The 21,393-nt window shown below is 38.6% G+C and overlaps 1 protein-coding gene across 1 annotated transcript; it reads right to left on the bottom strand.

Moving 5' to 3' along the window:
- Nucleotides 1-327: 327 nt before the first annotated feature.
- Nucleotides 328-14,825, bottom strand: mras (muscle RAS oncogene homolog). The gene is made up of 6 exons (XM_022740289.1): nucleotides 14,697-14,825; nucleotides 6,035-6,293; nucleotides 4,924-5,077; nucleotides 3,425-3,524; nucleotides 2,144-2,223; nucleotides 328-536 (listed from the first exon to the last, which is right to left on the bottom strand). The coding sequence occupies exons 2-6, from the start codon at nucleotides 6,225-6,227 to the stop codon at nucleotides 437-439; spliced, it is 627 nt and encodes a 208-aa protein (XP_022596010.1). The 5' UTR covers nucleotides 6,228-6,293; nucleotides 14,697-14,825; the 3' UTR covers nucleotides 328-436.
- Nucleotides 14,826-21,393: the final 6,568 nt, after the last annotated feature.

Here is a 21,393-nt window from a genome sequence, read left to right on the forward strand (position 1 = left end):
AGTTCCACTATCCGGGTGATTCTGATATCTGTCTCATTTTCCTCAGAGTGTTCATCTTGTGCCATGTTTGATAGTTACATTACACAATTACACTTGATTGAGAAACAGTTCAGTGACACTGTAATTCTGTGTTGAATACAGGTGGGAGGGATCAAGAGATCTTCGAATGGGGACCACAAATTGAGGAGAAGAGGACATAGCACTCATTCCAAGGCGTTGTGAAGGGCTGAGGGGACATCAGTCCAACATTACAGATTTACGTGTCCTTGTGTCCCTCTGGATCCATACAGCCGTTCAGCGACGCCCCCCCCCCCCCCCCCCCCCCTTTTGTGCTCCAGTAGCTAACCACTGCTGGGGAGTTCCCTGACATCCAAAGGTATGTGGCTGTGCGTGTGGGTGTGTGTATGTTAAGAATGATAAAGAGGAACGAGGGAGGTCACAATATGGCACAATGGAACCTGTGGGAACCTGTGGAACGTTCTGCTCTCCACTTCATCTTCTTTTTCTTCTTCTGGTTTCGCTCTGGGACCTGTTGTCTGTGGAAAAAGGACAACAAAGCAGAAACACTTTGACTAAATAATTTTACAATATAATAATCCAGCTATAGTTATGATTTTATTATGTTTAATATGAGACTATTGTACTGGAGCAGTTTATTCAACTCAGTGGCCTGTCAAAGTTGGTGTGAAAGGAATAGTTAGAGATTTTGGAAAATAAGATTATTTATAGGACTGATAATCAGCAGGTGGGTTAGCTTAGCAGAAAAACTGGAAATCAGAATCAGGTTTATTACCAAGTAGGTTTTCACATACAAGGTATTTGCTTTGGTGCATAGTAAGAGGAAAAAATATAAAGAAAGATAAAGCAAACCAAGTACTGCAGTCAGATAGCTTGTATATGAATAGTTATATTAGTAATTATATGTATTAGTAATTTCAAAATATTTATAATAAAAATCTAAGAAAATATTATAAGAAATATAAATATAATATACAGAGGGGGGAACAGCTAGCCTGGTAACAAAATCCACCAAAGTATACAGACAACACTCTGTTGTTTTCTTGGTTGGACCCAGTAAATTCCTGTAGTCATAGTGACGTTGCCAGGCAAGCCAAGCTAAGCTAAGCTACAAATACAGATATAAGTGGTACTGATCTTCTCGTCTAAGTCTCAGCAAGTATGAGAATAACTGTTTCCCAAAATTTACTATTTCTACTAGAGGAACTGTGTCATTCATTGTGAACATGTGGGTGGACATGTGTCCATTATTTCTCCAAGTTAATACATTTTGTCCCTTTGTTTTGCAAATGTCATTTTTTTTGTACTCTTGCCACATTGTATTTTTGCAGTGGTTGTAACTCCAGCAAGAACTATTGTAGATTGCAGTCACAGTGGCAGCTATACAAGTGAGCCATATGAGGCTTAGAACCAATAGTATGTGTCACCTCTTATGATATTTTTCATTAAGTGTTCAAGACAGCCTGAGGCAAACTGCAGAAGAACAAAGAGACAGTTTTTGCTGATGCATCACAATCATTATGTTTTTATCCACTCCCTGTACAACTGGCTTTCTACTGTCTGACCACAAGATGGCAATGTTGATTCATCAATCCACTCCTCAGTTTCGGTTTGTTATGAAAGAAGAGGAGAGTTTCCTCATGAGTCAGTAACAGAGCTGGCATAATCACAATGAGGACTCTCCACTACTCTGTGGTTGATTTTCTTTTTACAAACACAGAGGTGAACACAGCAGTCCTCTGCTGCTATGTATTTGAGTACAAGTCCTAAAATACTACGTGTTGCTTACTGGCTCTTACAACAAGTCAAGGCCTTAAAACAGGATATGACCACATAGAAAACATGAACGCAAACCAAATTCTTCTGAAATTACACATCAAGACAGGAAATAGCTCTGGGATTTTTCTTTCCTTTTCTATTCTTCCTTAAAACAATTTCACTACCCTCACATAACAGTGTCAAACTCTCTTAGCGCTTCTAACCTCTAAATGAGTGAAATACACACTGGGAGTAAAGGGAACAGGATGATGACTGCAAGTGAATCTGTCTTTCATTATTTTTCATGCAGAGATCTTTATCTCATGGAAATAAGTGAAAAAGAAGAACGAAGTGAACCTGAAGTTACCTTATAACACGGACCAGCTCATGAAAAGCTTTGTCGACATTCATTGGAGGATCCTTAGCACTGGTTTCGATATAAGTTATCTGAAAAAGCAAATGGAAATATTTAGAATAAGAACACATGGTATTAGTTCTTTACTTGAGTTACAGGTCAATGAAATACATAAGTACATAAAAGTACTGTATAAATTTTAGGAATTTACAGTATAGGGAGATGTAAATTTGCATTCAACTCTTAGAAACAAATCTAGATAGTTGAGAAACAATAGGGGTCACAAATAACAGTTGCCTGATGACCTGAAACTAGTAGAGAATCTCAAAGACAGAGTCTGTATCATTGAAAATATTCAAAATTTCCCACAATCATTAATTCAGTCTCATCCCCGACAAACACTGAGACAGATGTCATGATGCTAAGCTGCATGTGAACACTACAATTTGCAAAATTAAAAAGGGGCCCTTGAATCCAAAATGAAAAAGACAAAAACTGCATGACATAAGAAGTCCCAAGAAATCATATCCCTGGAACTGGCAAAACAGTATGTGTGTGTGACACAGTGAGCTGTCATTGACCAAACTCATTCAACACCACAGGGACAAAGCAAACTCAGCAACTTTGAGCCTGAAAGCTGTGGTTATATGACAGCATGGTATTGAATCCAGTTGACAAATAATAATAATCGAAACAGACAAAGATATCCTCCACCTACAGTATAACCCTACAGACATTTTCAGAAAACTATAATAGCTGACAGTTAATACTCTAGAGTGAGCTCACAGGTTTTCACTAGGGGCACATTTTGATATCATGACAACAGTGATCTCTTCTCTCTTCCCTGTTCAAGTTTGCACGATTTCTGATGTTGGTCTTGTGTAAAAAATTGTTCTCACAGATCAGTGCAATTGGTGCATGTTGTAAGGAAGGGATGTGTTGTGCAGATAACAATGTGAACACAGCTTGCATCAGTCTGTGCCATCAAGGTATTCTTAAGGTTTTTGTTAGCTACAGGAGTAACATTGGGTGCTATTGTGTGTGGATCTTAGAGTCAATAGTTAAAAATGGTCTAGCTGTGGAAATCAAATTAAACCCCTCTGTAACACACCTCTGCGAGCAATGATTTTTCCTTTCACTGCCCTTAGTCTCTGTAGCACACACAGGCAGATGTGAAACCTTTGTTAAGAAACTCAGCTGAAGATATGCACTTTCAAAAAAAGAAAATCAGGTTGCTGCAGGAAGCCGCCAATAAGTCAAGGACAAGCACGTCAGGAAAGGTTCCCTACTTACACTATGTTTTGCAGCCATCTCTTGGCCCTGGTCAGTGGTGACCTTTCTCAGATGGACCAGATCCACTTTGTTTGCCACCAACACCATGGGAAAGGCCTCCCTGAGATGAAAACAACACATAAGTGACACGTACAACTTCAGGTACCACTTACATTGGTTTTGAAGGAAAGAGAAAGAGCATCATGTTCCAGACAGTTTGCCTGTGAGGTGTCAGGTTTCTGAAACACTTAAATTCTTGCGAGCTACAGAAGGGAACCACCAAATATGGACAGCGATTTGCTAAGTTCTAGATTCTATTTTCGTTCCATTTCAAGCTCACTTTTATTGGCTGTTGTCAGTCATAGCCAGAGAACAGATACTTGTCGTCTCTCACAACTGACTTTCACAACACAACAGAGTTGTTTTGGAAACAAATCTGATTCTCTGCCCGACTGGCCTGCAGCTTAAGGAGGGTCAAGCAAAGAAGAGATCCTGGGCCAGTTCTTGAATTCCTGATCCTTAATCAACCTGAAAGATATGACAACGCTACCAGTTAGTGCTGACTCAACCATTTCTGCTGAGTCAACAAAACTCATGCTGCCCTGACAGTGGCAGGAAAAGTTTGGCATTCTGTGAGGATAAATGTTACGTAGTGACAAAGCAGCATGAAGTGAATATAATTAGTATTTTGAATTTGTATGTGTGGTGTATTTGGCTTTAAATGGGTTGTCAAATCAGACCACATCAGATGATGATATGGTGGAGCTCACTAGGCCTTCAAAGTACTCAAAAAGTGAGAAGATCAGTCCAGTTGTAAATGAATCTACCAGTTTTACCATATTGTAAATTACATCTGAGAGAGCTTCCTCTTTTAATAACTTTGGCTTCCTGGTATGTTAATTTTCATTTACTATTATTGCACCCACAGGGTTTCAGTGTAATGGTTGACTGTATTGGGTATTTTAGCATTCTCTTCTGTGTTCACTTCCTAATAATCTGGTCAAGATAACTGGGACAAACTTTATTTAGTCCCAACCACTCTGATTATTGATCACAGCAATTACATTGGTGAAAAAATGGTATCTTAACCAATAGATATAACTAAAAGGAAAAAAAAGACACGGTTTGTTGAAAAGCATGTTCCTTAGTGGAAAGGGGAAGTTAAGCAGATGTCATATCATGTGTCTCATTTGTACTAATCAAAAGAGACTTTTAAGTGTTTAAAAATCAAAATGTCCGATTGGCTGGACAGATTGGACTGTTTTGTCATCTTTCTTTCTCACATACATAAAAATGACCAGCTATGGGTTTCTGGTGTATGTTGTCCTGAGGTTCTTGAGTCACTTGTTCCTTCCCAGAAAACTTGGGAAGATGGCTCTTTTCACAGAGTTGAGGTTCAAGAGAGTCTCGGCAACAGTGTTAATGAGCCATTTAAATGTAATCATTACATAACACTGTTTCAGAGTCAATTAACAAATCACACTTCAGTTCTACTTTGTTGAGTTTGTGTTTGGACCTACCTGTCTTTGACCCGTAGTATGAGTTGATGGAATCGGTCGACATGTTCAAAGCTGGCCTTGTCTGTCACAGAGAAGACGATGAGGAAGCCGTCTCCTGTCCTCATGTACTGCTCTCTCATCGCACTGAACTCCTCCTGGCCGGCTGTGTCCAGCACTGGGTAGATGGAGGGACACAAATGTATTACTGTACATCACACTGCTGAACACTACGCACAAGTGGGTAGAAAAAGGTGACAGTACCTTTTATTTTATTTCTTTTTACACCACCTGCACACCTGATTGAACTTAACAGTTAATCAGTTACTTATCAATCACACCAAGACCTATCCAACGTTTGATAAAGAGTCAAAGTTATTCCAAAAAATAACTGTTTAACCCTGCTACGCAACAGCATTCTTACATTTATTCAGTAACAAGTATAAATTGACCCTGTTTGCAGTAATCATTGCACAATGAGATGTGTGTAATCTTGTTATTGAGGCTTTATTCAATTTTCTACAAGCAAATTATCAGAACAAGAGTTTTTTTGTATGATCACCTCCACCCACGCACTTTCATAATCCTGAGAGAAAGCCCCTTGTAGATTTTGGTGACCCTTTGACCTGGTAATCTTTCCCTGGGTGCCACCTTCAGTCCTTGGCAGCACTTGTATTAACTATTGTGTCTTAACAGTGTTCAGGCCTTGGCAGAGGTGATTAGTTGCCAATAGTTAATAACAGAATGTCAAAAGTTTACACAAAGACTCTTTCCCATAAACTGCAAACTGATTTTTTTTAACCGGTTTTCTAATTCTTTCCAGAGTTTTATATGCTTCCAGCAAATTGAGTACTTTATAGGGGGGAAAGGATACATAATTTCTCCCACATGCATAAACCAAGCAGTGCTTTTTTTTCCAAATGTCATTAATTCTTTCAGGGAGTTGCCATTTCATAGCTTGTTCAGTGTAGGAAAACAGCAACAAATGTTCACTCATTGGTCAATGATGGATATGTTTAACTTAAACCAAAAGGAAAATGAAAAATAAATAAAATAGTAGATGAGCATGGACAGATATAGGATCATTCTCAGCTGCTGTCTGCTTCATTTCCAATACATTTACATTTCTACTCACCATCCAGTATTGCCCACTGCCCGTCTATCTCTGTGTGTTTCAGATACGAGTCCTCTATCGTGGGATCGTAGTCTGGCACAAAGATCTTCTGGAAGAATTGGATGGTGAGGGCGCTCTTCCCAACACCACCATCCCCCACCACCACCAGCTTGTACGTTGGCAGGTTGTCACTTGGCACAGCGCTGGTTGCCATGGCTACCTCCACAGTGGTGGTAAAGGTGGGAAGTAGGCTAGTAGGTGGCTGATGAGACACGCCAGGCTGAAATGGAGGACAGAGAGAGAGAGAGAGAGATAGAAAGACAAAGAGATTGACAATAGAGAGAGGAAGAAGCAACAGATAGAGAGGGAGAGAGAACAAGAGAGAGAGGTGTTAAGGTTCTTTGTTGCAGCTGCTTTTTCATCACCATGGAGATAACCACACAGCTTGGAGTTACAGAAAGAAGATGAAAAAAAAAAGACTAAGAATAGAGAAAGAGGCGGTAAAAGACAGAGTTCAGCACCATTTAAGTTCATCTAAACACATATTTCCATAGCTGGGTATCAGTAATTTAGATTCTGCATTGCCCCCACCAGAGAAAGACAACAAGCTCAATTAAAGTGAAAAGTGCAGCAATTGACATTTTTATTTCAACAAAGTTGGTGTTTTTTTAGAGAAGTGAGTGTCTATTATGTCTAGTTCCTTTATTATTGTCAGTTGTCTTGGAGGCAATGTCTAAAGCCATTACTGGAGCTGCATCCTATGAACACTCGTGTATTGACTTGAGTACTTATGCAAGATGTGCAGAAATTAAACCACAGATCCCAACACAATGCTGTGACAAGACAAATAACAAGTTTAGCTCCACTCATAGTGCTAAAGACATAACTGACAATCAAAAAAAAAAAAAAAAATTCAACAATTGTACTTACAACAAAAATTCTTCAGGTTACAATTTGAGAGATGAGATAGAGTTGACATGCTGTCTTTTTCCACCAGACCCTTGTGAGACAAGCCTTAGTGTGACTACGGTGTGCCGCACTGCAATCTCATGTATTTCTACTATAGCCTCAAAACAGGTGTTAACCACACAGAACAATATAATCATCTTGCCTCAGTCTAGCAAGTCACAACTATAATTGACCCCAGCTGAGCTGTATCATTGTACTAAACTGATTAGAGAGTAGGCATGAAGGTGTCTAGAGGAAGCATCATTTTGAAAAGATCATTTCCTCCAGCTTCTGTTTCATATTAAAAGCTTCCCACTAGCAAACCATAAAAGGCTTTTATTATGAAACCGCTACAGGAAATGCAGAATTATCTGTCATCAAGTGAACTACCTGAATGCTACTGAGATAAAATAAAAAACCCAATGAAATATGGACATTTTTAGAATTTTTAAAGTTTTGTAAGCAGATGAGTTTCACAGAATGGTGGGAGAATGGTCAAAGCTGCAACAATAAACCTGGTTGGATGAAGGCCTCTAGCCACCAGGCATGATTGTCCTGTTGTATAGGAAACTACTTCCACTTTGCCCGCCTCACTGGCTCTTTTCACAGTCACTTAAAGCCTGAGTATCACAACTGTATGGAAAAGTATCTAAAACAAGCCTTGGTAAGCCTGTTTTTGGACTACAGTAATAGCAGAAACCAGGCTAATGACATCTCCTCTGCCTGGCCCACTGTAACCACAGAACCAGCAGAGAAATATGATGGCTCCACTCCGACACAGATGGATAACTGTAGCTTGTAATTATGGCTTTTTGAAAACAAAAATAAACATGTGTCTTGTTATAATATGAGAGGTTTAACAGAAGAGTATTATTTCTACGCAAGTGGCTCATTATAAAAAAAATCTACTTAAAACATTTGCAAATAATTCAGATGCATTTCAGCGACAGCTTGTACAGTATGTACATTAACACGGTTATACTGTATTGTTCAAATCACCAAGAGCAATGAGTTACTGTAGGAGCTTTAATATGTATGCAATCTTATGCTGTTATGGCATAAAGCTCACACCACAGCTGGCCACAAAGCTAAGAAAGAAAGAACGAGATATGGGAGGAGAGCAGGGGAAGAGAGGAGCTAGAGAGAAGGGTGAGAGGAATCGGAAACAGAAGAGTGAGGGAGAGGAAGCAAGGTCACATGAGGACAAAGTGGATAGAGATGTTACAATATGGTGTTGAAGTGATCCATATACGCCACTATTTTACCGTCTGCTTCCTGTTTTTGGCCAGTTTCATCATTCTTATTTCTCCTGTTGCATGATATTGACAATTGTGTTTCCAAACCTAAAATGAATACATGCCTAAAATGATCTAATCAAGAGTGACGAGCAGCGATCTGTTCAGTTGGCAAATATTAGAAGGACTTACACCACTCACTGTGTGATTATTATTTATCACTGTCAAAAACAACTGCCCTAGAATGGAACAGTCTTGGTCCAACAATCAGTCATTTCAGATTTTAACCATAACTGGCCCAAAGGTGAGATATTGTTTCATCATCTTTAGCCTAATCAAGATCTGGCTAACTTTAAATAAACTTAAACCTCTGTGGGTTTGAGCTTATACACTTGTTGTTCATGACAGCCAATGTTTTAAGATGTAAAGAAGAGCAAAATTGAGGTTCAAGTGAAATCATCAGTCAATCAAGTTAACTTCAAGGTGTCCCGTGGAGTTTTTGACCACTAATAATGCTATTGTGCAACGTTTTTATGGGTGGGACCATAGTTTGTGTGTTGCAAGTGAAACAACGCACATTCCAGCTTCTGTTTTTAAGCTACTCCACTGATTAACAGTTGGCGGGAGAGAAACGTAGTTATACAGCAAAAAGGGCAAATAAGAAGAAGAGTGAAAGCAAGAAAATATGGAGGTAAACAATTCATAATGTATAATCAAAAAAAAGAAATTGCAATTTTATAAGGAAGGAGGTACTGAGACTTCAAGCCAGTAATAGCTGCTGGAAAACATCGCTATGATTAAGTCACAGGCTTGCAAGCTCCTGATTCCTGCCATTAACTGAGACAGTGAACACAACGGGGATGTAGGTGAACGCCTGGGTGGAGCATGAGGGAGCAGGGAGGGGTGGGAGGAGCTCAGTGGTTTGCTTCTACTACTACTCTGCGGTGAATTTCATGCTGATTTCCAGAACATACCGTACCTATACATATATGCGATCTGTGGTAAAAACATGCTAACAGCTTCACTTAAAACCACAGAAACTACAAACACAACCGTTAGTCAAGCCATCCACAGTGTTAATACAAATCTGAATGTAAAACTTATCTATTCCACCTCACTGTGAAACCTTAAGATTTATAGATTTCATTAAACTGTAGCAACAGCCAAAAGCAGACAAAAAAAAACACATTCTCTCAGCAATAGCATAACACCCCCACCACCCACCCACACACCCATTCCTCCTTCATCCACCAGGAAACAGCTGTCAGCTGGCCAAAGTCCATCCTTTCCTGACAAGCACAATGGAGGGAAGGAAGATGTTTCCTTCCTCTCCAAAGCCAGCCAGCTAATCAATCAGTCTGCAGCAGTCAGCCTGCCAGGTTGGGCAAAGAATTCCTGAGCCAAATTATTGATGTTAAAAAGACTCTTCAGTCAGTTAGTTGGCTGGCTGTCACAAAGTCACAAAATAGGTGTCTAAGCCATTATCCTATTTCAGAAGACACTATATTTTCAATGCAGTGCAGAAAAACAGAAACACAACAGCTTGAGAAGCACCATGAAATCACAGAACCTACCACCAGTAGTGGTTTTCACACCAGTCATGCATGGCGTGGCCTAGCTGAAGCCAAGTCAGGTCACAACCTTGTTGGGTGTGTCAGCATTTCCCCTGTGTGAGTCTCTTTGGTGGGGTACACAGTTCTCTGAAACACCACTGGTCTCATTCTGTGAGACTAAAATAATCCACAAACACCAGTTTAAACCAGATTCTTTTGGGAGTGGAAGCTTACTGAAGGAAATTTTACTATGTGTCCAACCAAAGTTAGTCATCTAACCAATGTGGCAGGCTATATGGCCTTACAAACCAACCAAGGCTGCAAAGATATACTTACAGCATCATGCACAACACTTAGGCCGTGTCCACACTAGTGCTTATGAATCTAAATCTTTTCAATGGCAATGACTTTGCCCCAAGATAAGGTTTGAAATGCTTTTTTCCCCAACAGATTACACTTCTACTACACATGTGCTAGATTTGATGACACTAACTTCTGTTACGGAGTGCAATTCAGTTAAAACTGTGTGCTCGCGTCAATGCAACAACACGATTGGCTTGATATGTTTCATGGTTCGGCTGGTTTGGCTTTTTGGTGGGAGGGGCTGGATATGTGTCATACAACTGCCATCTTTGGCATCACTGACTTTTCTATAAGTGGTTTGTGTCCTCCCTTATAATATCTATGGGTATGTATGGCTGAAAACCCTAATTGGTATAGTTCCTCTATGTAGCAGCAATATTAATAAGCGAAACTGGAGAATAAGAGGAGTCAACAAACTGAGATTCAACCTGCTAAGACAGGACAGACACGTTATCCATAACTATACAAATGGTAAAGCCACAAAACATGTAATGGATTCTTTTGTGTGTTGTTTCACTTGATTCCTCACCCGAAGAACCAAGACAAATGAAGAGCATCAACCAGTGATGTATTCCTTTCAATGCGGCACATCTGTCTACATTGATATATGACTCTGGTGTGTGCATTTACATATAACATAGCTGAAGCTGATGTACTCTGAACCTTATACTAGTCTTCACAGTGACTCTGTAAAGTCTCTCTGGGCACTTGAGAAGTGGCTAGTTGCTGCCTTGGGAAAGGATAAAGGCACTTCCCTCTTCACATGGGAACAAAGCAGCAACATAACTCACAGAACAGGAATAAGGAGGGACTCAGAGCACACCCGGCCTGTACTGTAACACTGATATCAACACTCATTGATGGTTCAAAGGAGGTGTTAAGACATAGTTCAGAGAGTTCACCAAGCATCAAGCTGCTGTAATGTTCAACTCCACCTTTTAATAAAATTAAATTAAACACATTTATGAAATGTATGGTATATTTTCATGAATTGCTCTGGTAAAAAACAGAAAATACTTTTCCCTAAATGTTGAAATCCTAACACAGTTTTGATTGTTAATGGAAACTGGGTTCTTGTCACCAAGACAGCTTAAGTAAAAGCAATTCACTAAAAAAGGGCATCAGTGAACAGGGTCAAATACAAATGGAACCTAACATTTCCATACCAGAATCAATATTCTCCAATTTGTAATGTAGAAAAAAATCAGATACACATATTTATATTATATTGCTTGTCAAGATGACATCAAACACTTACAGATGTTTTCTGCACAAAATAATACCCAATATCTCTAGCATCACCTTCACACAAATTCAGTGTGCAGTAAGATGCAATCTGCCTCTCTGAGCCAGTGTCTCATTGTACAGACTTGTTTCCTTCCTGATACACTGTTTCAAAGTGATGATTACATGAGCAGCAGTAGGCTATGCTAATGATAATGTGTATTCAGATGCCTTTAAACTTAAGATGTCTTTGAACTCATTTGCACAAGTAACTTGTTATGTACTGTTTGAGAGCGTGAAACGGGAACACACAAATAGAAAATCTGCTTTTTCATGTGGTAATATCAGTTCATTTATTTCTGCAAATGATGTAAGCAACGTCAGACTGTTCCCCTCATCACATTTCCTCCTACAGTGACAGTGCACACCCAGATCTTTTAACACCCTATGCAACATTTGGCTGACGACAAAGTGTATACAGCTAAAGAGATGGCACTACAGCAGGTCACATGACTGTGGGTCATCACCAATGACTCACTTGGCATTCTCCAGTCTCACGCCACTGTTTGAGATCCCTTTTAGCCATAAACTGCATTGATGTCTTTTTCATAAAACAACATTGTTCAAAGAATTTCCCTGTAGATGAGGCTGCCATTCACAAACAATTCTCACACACATAATCCAAATATCTCACTAATGCACTGTGACTTGCTGAGGGCATTTCATACTCTGACCTTTCTATTCATTTACTCTGGTAATTTACTTTTTTGTGAATTTCAACCAGGCAATAGGATGTAAAGACTGAACCCCTGCCAGGCATTAATGACACTGAAAGAACAATTAAATACTTGTTGTATGTGAACAACTGATTTCCAGTTGGGAGAAAGAACAAACACAATGAGGTAAGAACACAATATCTTCTAAAAGCTGAAGCTCTAAGGTCTAATAGTGTTGGAATTGGAACCTCTCTAGTTGACTGTGAGGCAGATACCTTAATTTCTCATACATGTCACGATCAAAAAGGAACCAAATAACATAATAGCAGTTAGAGAGGCTTTGTAAATCTATTCATCAGTACACACAAAATGGTCTTCATGTTCTTAATACTATGGGCAGGCAATAATAAACAAATAAATGTTATTGTTTATTGGTTTCCAGTAAAATCAGATCATGATGAAATGATAACATTGAATACAGTTTCCTTTTTGTACCTGTATGACCTATATATTGTAGTTACCATGTATTTGGATTTTGGATGTTGGTGAATTCCAACACCATTGATCAAATTACAATTGCAACTTTGATAAAATGTTTCATTTATTATTATTGCACAAACACAGTTTATAACATTTGGACAATAACAAATATATGGACATGAAATAATACTTATTTGCTCTCACACTGTGGTAAATATGTACTGCACTTTGAATGTGACAATATATGAAAGCCCATCTCTGAAACCTGGAGGTAAGGCAGATGTTGCAAGAAATTGCTTGCACTAAGTGGATTTCTATCTGTGATGAATATTACTTCATCATGACAATCATTTAACATACTGTACATCACATGGCTAGAATCCAGATTTACAACTGAAGGATACCTGGGTCTATACTTAAAAATGAATTCAGTGAAACTCTCAATACTGGCAACAGCAAATATGGACTAAAACCTAGATGTGTGAATGAATCCCAAAGCAGTATGCAATTATTGATATGAATTTTAATCAAGGAATATCATCTTAAATAAAATTCAATAAGGACTGTGACTAAGGCTAAGACTGACTGTAAAGTAAAGTACTATTTAGTTGAGGTTTGGCTGCTCCTGTCTCCACCTCAATGGGTAGGTCGACAATATCACCATTAATACATTGAGACCAGTTAGGTTTGAAATAACAACATATATACTGTATTATTGTTATTTATCCTGGTCAGGTCCATGCCCTAATAACCCCTCATATACAGTATGTACATTCACACATGTAAGGTGGAAATGTGTTATCTTCTTACTCTTGAGCATTTGCTATGCCCAAAGGCACCTCATGTAATGAGCAAAAAGATCATCCATCATTTCTAATTCATTTTCTTGCTTAGTTTTGTCAGGCCACAAGCCTGCTTTTCTACACTATGGTACAACCTTCACACTTTGAAATGTCAGGAGTGTCACAAGACTCCAAACATGCAAGTGCCAATATGAAGATCTCAGGAATCAGTATTTAATAAGCAGAAACACCAGGCCAATACACATGTAATAGATCACTGCAAGAGTCTCCTGGCTGGGAAACACAGCACCTACACATCATCCAAAGGGGGATTTATGATTGGTCAGAGGTCACAATTAAGCTTTTGGGAAATTGTGAAACAGCATGCAAAAGTCAGGCCACCATTACTCTCAAAAGCAACGTCATCATCCTCATCCTCAACATCATCAGCAGCAGCAGCAGCAGCAGCAGCAGCAGGGTTTGACATTTCCATGAAGTTATGATGGAAGGATAAAGGCGGATCTGTCACCAGACAGCCAAATTGTCTGTTGATTTCACTTTGCTATTAATAGTGATTAACGTGTGTGTGTTTGTGAGTGTGTATATGTATACTGTGTGTGTGTATGAGTGTGTGTCTTTCTGCGGACTGACTGGTGCTTCTGAATGATCTCATCCTATGATTTGATACATGAAGAATCTCTCTGTTCTCTCTGCCCAGCTGTTAAATCTGCACACCATTTCTGCTTCAGAGCTGGACACGACTGTGTGTACACAGCTGTTAAAGATATGGTGGTTAAAATACATATACTATATACAGTAGAAGGTTTCGTGTTCATTTCTGACAGACGAGAAAAGACGAGAACTGTGTTTTTGTTTCTTCCCCAGGGGAATTTTTTTGACATACACAGGCAAGGCCCGTGTGTGTGTGTGTGTGTGTGTGTGTGTGTGTGTGTGTGTGTGTGTGTGTGTGTGTGTATGTGTATGTGTGTGTCTGTGTGTGCGTGCGCGTGTGTGTGAGAGTGTGAGAGAGAGAGAGCGAGAGAGAGAGAGCGAGAGAGGGAGAGAGAGTATGGAAAACCGACAGTAGCCGCCCCTGAATAACGGATTTTGGTTGCTTCATCTCTTGAAGTTTGCAGCAAAAAATGAATTTCCGCAAACGGTTAACAGTCGTTTATATTCTTCATTAAAACGAGCTAACCCCACTGACTGTTTACCGCGTTGTCATTGGTCGAAATAGTGACAGTCAGCTAGGCTACAGTAAGTTGTTGATACATTGAGAGTAGTCTAGGATTTTACATTAACGGTAGGTGTTGCCTGCACTGTCCGTGAATACAGACACACGCATTCACGACCTCTTCAGTCTCAGCAGGAAAGCTACTCACCGACACGAGCTCCGCTGTCGTGGACACAAAGAAAACGTCCTCACACCGACATATTCCTCCTCATCTCTTTCTTTCTCGGCTTCAAACCACCGCCGCCCTTTCGCCGCAGATGGGAGTGTGCTCCCCACATCTGCGAAACAATACGTCGAGTAGCTAATCTTTGTATTGCAACAGCTGATGTTATAAATAGAAAAGTCCCAAAGGGGTGACCGCTGTTTCTTTTAAGACATGAAACGATTAAATGTTGGTCTTTAACCGTATAATGATTTCGGTATTTTCGAGCAATTGGAAAGTAACGTGTTCATTTTTTTTCATGATGCATTTTTGTGTTAAAATTCTGAAATCTCACGAAGCGTTAAAAGAGTTACCCTTTTTTAGAGAAATGGACTCTTCCCACATATAGCGGACTTCTTTAAAGGGATAGTCCTGTCAAATTAGCCCTGCCTAATTTAGGGGGAGTCAAATGGATTCATTAGGGGGGAAAAATCCTTCTAAATTACTGATAGACTCACAATTTCTAAATCATTTTCTATTTTCTTTGCAAAATTTATGCTTTTCCGTACATTCAGATTTTGTATTCTCCTGTTTGCAATAATTAGTGAGTACACCTGGTGTAACTCTCCTCAGCTAATTGCGAACTATAGTAAATGCTTTTGACACAGAGACCCACAAATCCTACATATATAGCCTAAATGTTTACAGTATTGCACTGAGAAAGCAACAGGTGAAGGCTAAGTGAGGTTTATGATTAATTTTTGTTACAAGCTTATAGGTCACTGATTTATTCACCCCTCTGTTTATTCTTCAGGTGGTTCCTTGGTTCTTCTCTTCATAACTAAAATACTAACCATTGTCATTTCCTGGCTAAAGCTGTACAAAGAAGCCTGGTGTGTGTGTGTGTGTGTGTGTGTGTGTGTGTGTGTGTGTGTGTGTGTGTGTGTGTGTGTGTGTGTGTGTGTGTGTGTGTGTGAGAAGGCAACTGGACTTTTTCATAGCAGACAAATTGACTGGTCATAGTAAGAAAAGCACAGGTGTTACTAACATTAACAATGGCTCTGTTCTACTCAAGTGTCCCAGTACTAAGTCATGACAGAGTGACAGCAAGACACAAACCCAGGACCCTGGAACTGAAGCAGCTAAATGGAATTTAACCACCATTACTTATATTATTTATACTTGTGCTTTTCCCACTGCAACGTGTAAAAATGCCTTCTCTGGAAAAGGCCCATGCATTGTGAATTTATTACACATCAGTCATTTAACATGTTTATGATGTGCAAAGCAGTATGGAAAAATTCATTAGATATTGTGTCATTTGAAAAGTTAGACGTTGCATGCGAAAACAACAACCTAATATGTAAACTCATATGTGAAACATAATTTCACACATAGTTTGTGGATATACAACATACACGTATGCTTTCTTTTCTTTTTTTTCACAGACACAAATTTATTTACAGAAAAGAAAGTGAAGACATTTCATCTAATTATCTAATACATATCTCAGAATTACAACATGTTTATCTCATAACTATTACTTTGTATCTCATGATTTATAGACAAGATCTCATGATTGTGACGTAGTGGAATTGTAATTACAAGACTTTTTTTCTATTACCTGGTGAGATATAAATCTCCAAACCGCAAGGTCATAATTATGAGAGTACACCTCCTTTTTTTCCCCTTTGGTGAATCCATTACTTTAGATTTCAAATGTGGAAAAATCACACAACACGTCAGAGGCAGCAGTGTTTTACATGTTTTAGGTCAGAGCAAAGTTAATCATTTAATAGAAAGTATATTAATTAGCACATCTGTGCGATTACCTTTTCAGTGAACCTGCTCAAGAAAAAAAAAAACATGGCAATGCTGCCTTTGCTTTTGTTCAGTTTAGCTAGAGGTCAAAGAGATAGATTAGGATCTGATCAATCAAGAGAAAAGAGGTGTGTGTGTGTGTGTGTGTGTGTGTGTGTGTGTGTGTGTGTCTGTGTGTACAAAATGATTGAGGGCACAAGGGTAAAGAGAGGGAGAGAAGGCTTGGGTGTTATTGAGAATAGATTAGGGCAGATGCTATAGGCTACAATTAAAATTTTGGTGCAGCATGTACTGGAACATGGGCCAACAGCATTGTGCAGAGGCGCTAAAGAGCACCATTGTACATTGTTCATTTTACAAATTAAAAATTGATCATGAGTCACTTCTGAGCAATCGCATTCCTCATTTCATAACTTATCCAGTAAGAGGTTGGTAAATGATTTGATTAATAATCGAACATCAGGAGGTCATGAAACAGTGTAACTGACAGGAAAGGTCTGCAGTTTCCTAGTTCATCCAGAACCTGCTTTCTGAATGACTTATTACTTTCTCACATAGCTCGTCGTTACTTAAATTACCTGCTTCCCAGAAACCTTTATTTTATATATATACAGTACTGTATATATATATTTATATGGTTGTTTGCCAACAAATGAGTATTTTCTGAATATTAACTCCTTTGATTTTTATATACTGATTATTTAAAAAAGAGATATGACATAGTGTAGTAAATAAGTGCACGCACATTGAATGTATACTATATGCTCAGAAAAATAAAAAACACACACACACACACACACACACACACACACACACACACACACACGCGCGCACACTGTGTGTGAGTCTGTGTGAGAGCGAGGGAGAGAAAGATGTAAGTAATTCAATTGAAATAAGGAAGAGGAAGCTCCATCTTCATACTACCTCTGTAAATAATCCAGGCATTAGACATTTTATGGTTCATCTTACAGTGACTAACTGATGGGTAATGAAGTGGTCTCACTCTCTCGGTATGTTTGCTCAATCTTTCCAGGAAATCCACTGCATTTAAAAGCATGTCCACATAGGCTATACACACACCTACACACCAAGAATGCACACGATAAATGATTCTTTCCATACATTTTATGTGATGTTAAAGAAAGAAAGAAAGAAAGAAAGAAAGAAGATGTTGTATACAATAAATTTTATCTTAATTGATGGAAAAAATTACACTTGAGTGGATGGATGGAAATATTTCAAATTATAGCCCATTCATGTTGATACAAAGCACATTTTAACACCTAGAGTTTAAGAACAAAACAATCTAAATTGTCTTAAACAGTCACATGGTACTGAAATTTAGCCCAAAATATGAAGTGAAGTACAACAAGTAGAGTTACATTTTGATCCACCTATATAGTGTAAAGGGTAAGGACACTTTTTGAAGGGAAAAGGTGGACATTTGTTCAAATTCATTCTACACCAAAAGAACAGAAACGTTCTTCTCCAGGTATAGAATACTCTCACCATCCACATCCACAATAGCTATATCCACAATAACCAAACCACAAATATTCTATGTTTGTGGTAGTAGGATGGAAAAGATTTGAAATATCCTTTACCAAGTTTAAAAGTGCTGGAGTTACACTTGAGACTGTTAGCAAAACAAGAATATGATAATAATTGTAATAATATGAGCATGCTAACATATTCAAAATTATAGTATTAACATGCTGATGTTTAGATGGCAATGTTTATCATGTTCAGTCTTGCCATGTCCAGATTTTCAGATTACATTTCCTACTGTGTCAGTGTGTTACAATGTTGGCCAGCCCAGCTGTAATGTATCAGAAATGCACCCCCACTAAAATCAACGGTTATAGTAAACTAAGTTAGGGTGCTTTTTTTCTATCTATCCAGATCTATATCCAGTACATTTCATTTGTGACAATGTATTATCAGACCTTTATTTGACATTTACCATAAGGTCTTTAGATATGGAAGACTTTAAAGATAAATGTACTGTGTAATGTTGTTATCCGGTTAGCAGTGACACAAAAATTCTCTTTTTGTTTTCCCGGTAATGTTCATCAAGGAGTCAGGAGCTTGCCCTATTTGACATAAGGATCTATTGATCTAGGCTTTGGAGGACTTGTAGGAAGCAATCAGGAGGTGGTGAATTGATTGACTGGGTTACTGATTTATTCATTCACTGAGAGGTCACTCCACTGGCTCGGACGGCAAGTTGATGGGATCTTAATTTGAGAATTGATTGCTTTGTGTCTCCTGCATACTCCTCATTTTTCTTCAGATGCTGCTGGTGTTTGCAGGGCAGGGTCAGACAGAGTGCAGGTGGAGCCTTTCTATGGCAGCCTATACAGTCACAGGTAAGCCAATGGCTAATGAACACATCTGTACTAAATTAAATGATATCTTAATTTTTTTTTTTTATCCTGAGAGAAATAATTCTAGCATTTATATAATTCTTAAAGGTAATTTTCTCAAAGACCACAGTGTTCATCATGTCAACCTTGTGTAAATTCAGTGTCATGGATCATTAAGCACCAGTGACATCTGTGTGTGTTTGTCAATATTTATGCAGTGACACATAATGCATATACAGTATGTGCACATGCATCATGTGTAAAGAAAAATGCAGTGAATCCATCATTGTCCAGCAAATAGCCTCCTTGACCTTTGGGGATACCCTCAAAAACTTCTCACTCCTCTGCCACTTAACACATGAACACATAAGGATCCTATAGAGATCAGACAGAATTCAGCTTGTTTTGAATTTTTTTTTTTGGTTCATTACATGAAGCGAAATGTGCTGTCTGTAGTCTCACTGCTGTCTCCAACCTGAGTTGGATGTTGTCCCTTCAGGCTGGTCTAAAATGCCAAGGAGCAAAGAGAGGTCATTGAGACCACTATCAGCTCTTAAAAAATATTCATGTGCTTCCAGCCTAATTCTTTGCACAGTCGCAGGCATTCAGCTTCTTCCAGCATGCATTGTGCTTCCAGTCCATCAGAGGACTGACACAGTTCTGTATAATGATGATTATGATAATGGCATGTAAATGTCATGAACACACAAACTGACAATACTCCCTTGTATCATTGTGATTTGTGTACTTATTTATTAGAGGTTTATAGCTTACAATAGAACAGAATAGAATAGAATCAAATAGAATAGAAGAGGGGATTCTCCCTGTGTCTTTCTCTTCAGACACACACATATTACACACATACACAAAGACACACACTTCCATTGCCTCTTGCCTGTTTCCATGGAGACACTAGTGAGCTGTTTCTTTCCACTAGGATCAGACCGTCTGACTTGATCACAATGCATATGCACACACATACACGCACACTTGCATGCACACAGACAGTAAAGTGGTACATTTTTTAGTTTTACCATATCAATCTGTACAACAATAACTTTTATACTGTCCTACTTAGGGATTATCCCTCCATGTACAAGGTTATTTACTATCACCATTCTACTGCTGTTATGTAGATAACGCATTACTCATCCAGTCTCTCATTTGCTGTTTTCTGCAATAGTTTCTGTTGTCCAGATTGTTGCAAATTAGGGTTTTAATGTGATGAAAGTGTGAATGTTTTTATAAGTGCATATTGGAAATGCATCAGTTTTCATATTGTATTTTACCAAAGAGATGGGATAAAACACTGCAAGCCAAATGGGAGCACAATGAGCTCAGAAGGTGATGAGGGTTAGGGAGGATAAAATGTGCTTTTTGTTCAAATGAATAATATAAATGTTCCTCATCTTGTACTGCAATTTTTTATTATAATAATCACAATCCTTGTTGATGAAAATCCTCTGAATGCTTTTTACTCTTCCAGCAGTTGCACATTGTGATTTGAACTATTGTCATTAGAGGTTATCAGAGGTCATCATGCAGTATGATAGTCTAAGATACTGAGACTTTTCTCACTTGTGTCTTTAGTAACTGCACAACTTTCACTTCCTCCTCTAGCAGTGCTGTGTGCAGCCAGTCAGGTTCTGTAAAGGTTCAAAGCAGGTTGATGTTGCGACTCTTTGTGACATCCTCTGGAAAATTACTGTTCTAGCTAATCTGCTTTAACTTTAAAAAACATTTTAAATCTTTAATATCTCTGTTCACAAAATGTGGTTTTATTAAAGATGGGAGTGTAGCCACAATCTGGGTGACTGGGTTTCCACTAAAATAAATAAAGACACCGCTGGGTGAATGGGTGAATCATTATGTGTGATCCTGAAGAGATTAATTCAGTATTTGCAATATAATTGTCAAAGCATAATTACCAAAGCTGTAGTCCGTCACACTAGAAATACAGCTAATAATAGATAGTAGTTTTTTAGTATTTAAATTGTACTGCATAAAATAACAAGAAAATATAATACAGTCTTAATTTTCTAAGCCTAATGTCTTTGTCCAACAGTGGGGGAAGTGTGTGAGCTCTGGCTGGCTGCATCTGCCCTGCAGGTAAAAGTTCATCTGATGCCTGTTCTGATGCATCTTATGTTTGAAAATGAAGTCAGTCTAGCACTGCGGAATCACCCTGTTTTGTACAGTGTTATAGCAGATTACAGCATTGCTCAATAGCAATGTGCTAAATATTTGATTATTTTCATTTCTTTTATTGGACTGAAGGAAATGTGATTGTATATTGTGAGGCTGCTTTAAGACCTATGCAAAATTTACACCAGATGCACCACATCAGCAGCACATAGGACGCATGACTGAGCAAAGCTTTGAATAGTTTGATTGTGAAGTGAAACAGACCTGCTATTTAAAACTGTTTCTATACTCATGGATAATTTCTGGATTGGAAACTCTTGGGCATCTAGATTCTCATGGAAATGTATGCTCCGGTGTTTGATGCATTGTTG

This window comes from Seriola dumerili, unplaced genomic scaffold (genome assembly GCF_002260705.1).
Source record: "Seriola dumerili isolate Sdu_G_001 unplaced genomic scaffold, Sdu_1.0 BDQW01000052.1, whole genome shotgun sequence".
Classification (NCBI taxonomy): domain Eukaryota; kingdom Metazoa; phylum Chordata; class Actinopteri; order Carangiformes; family Carangidae; genus Seriola; species Seriola dumerili.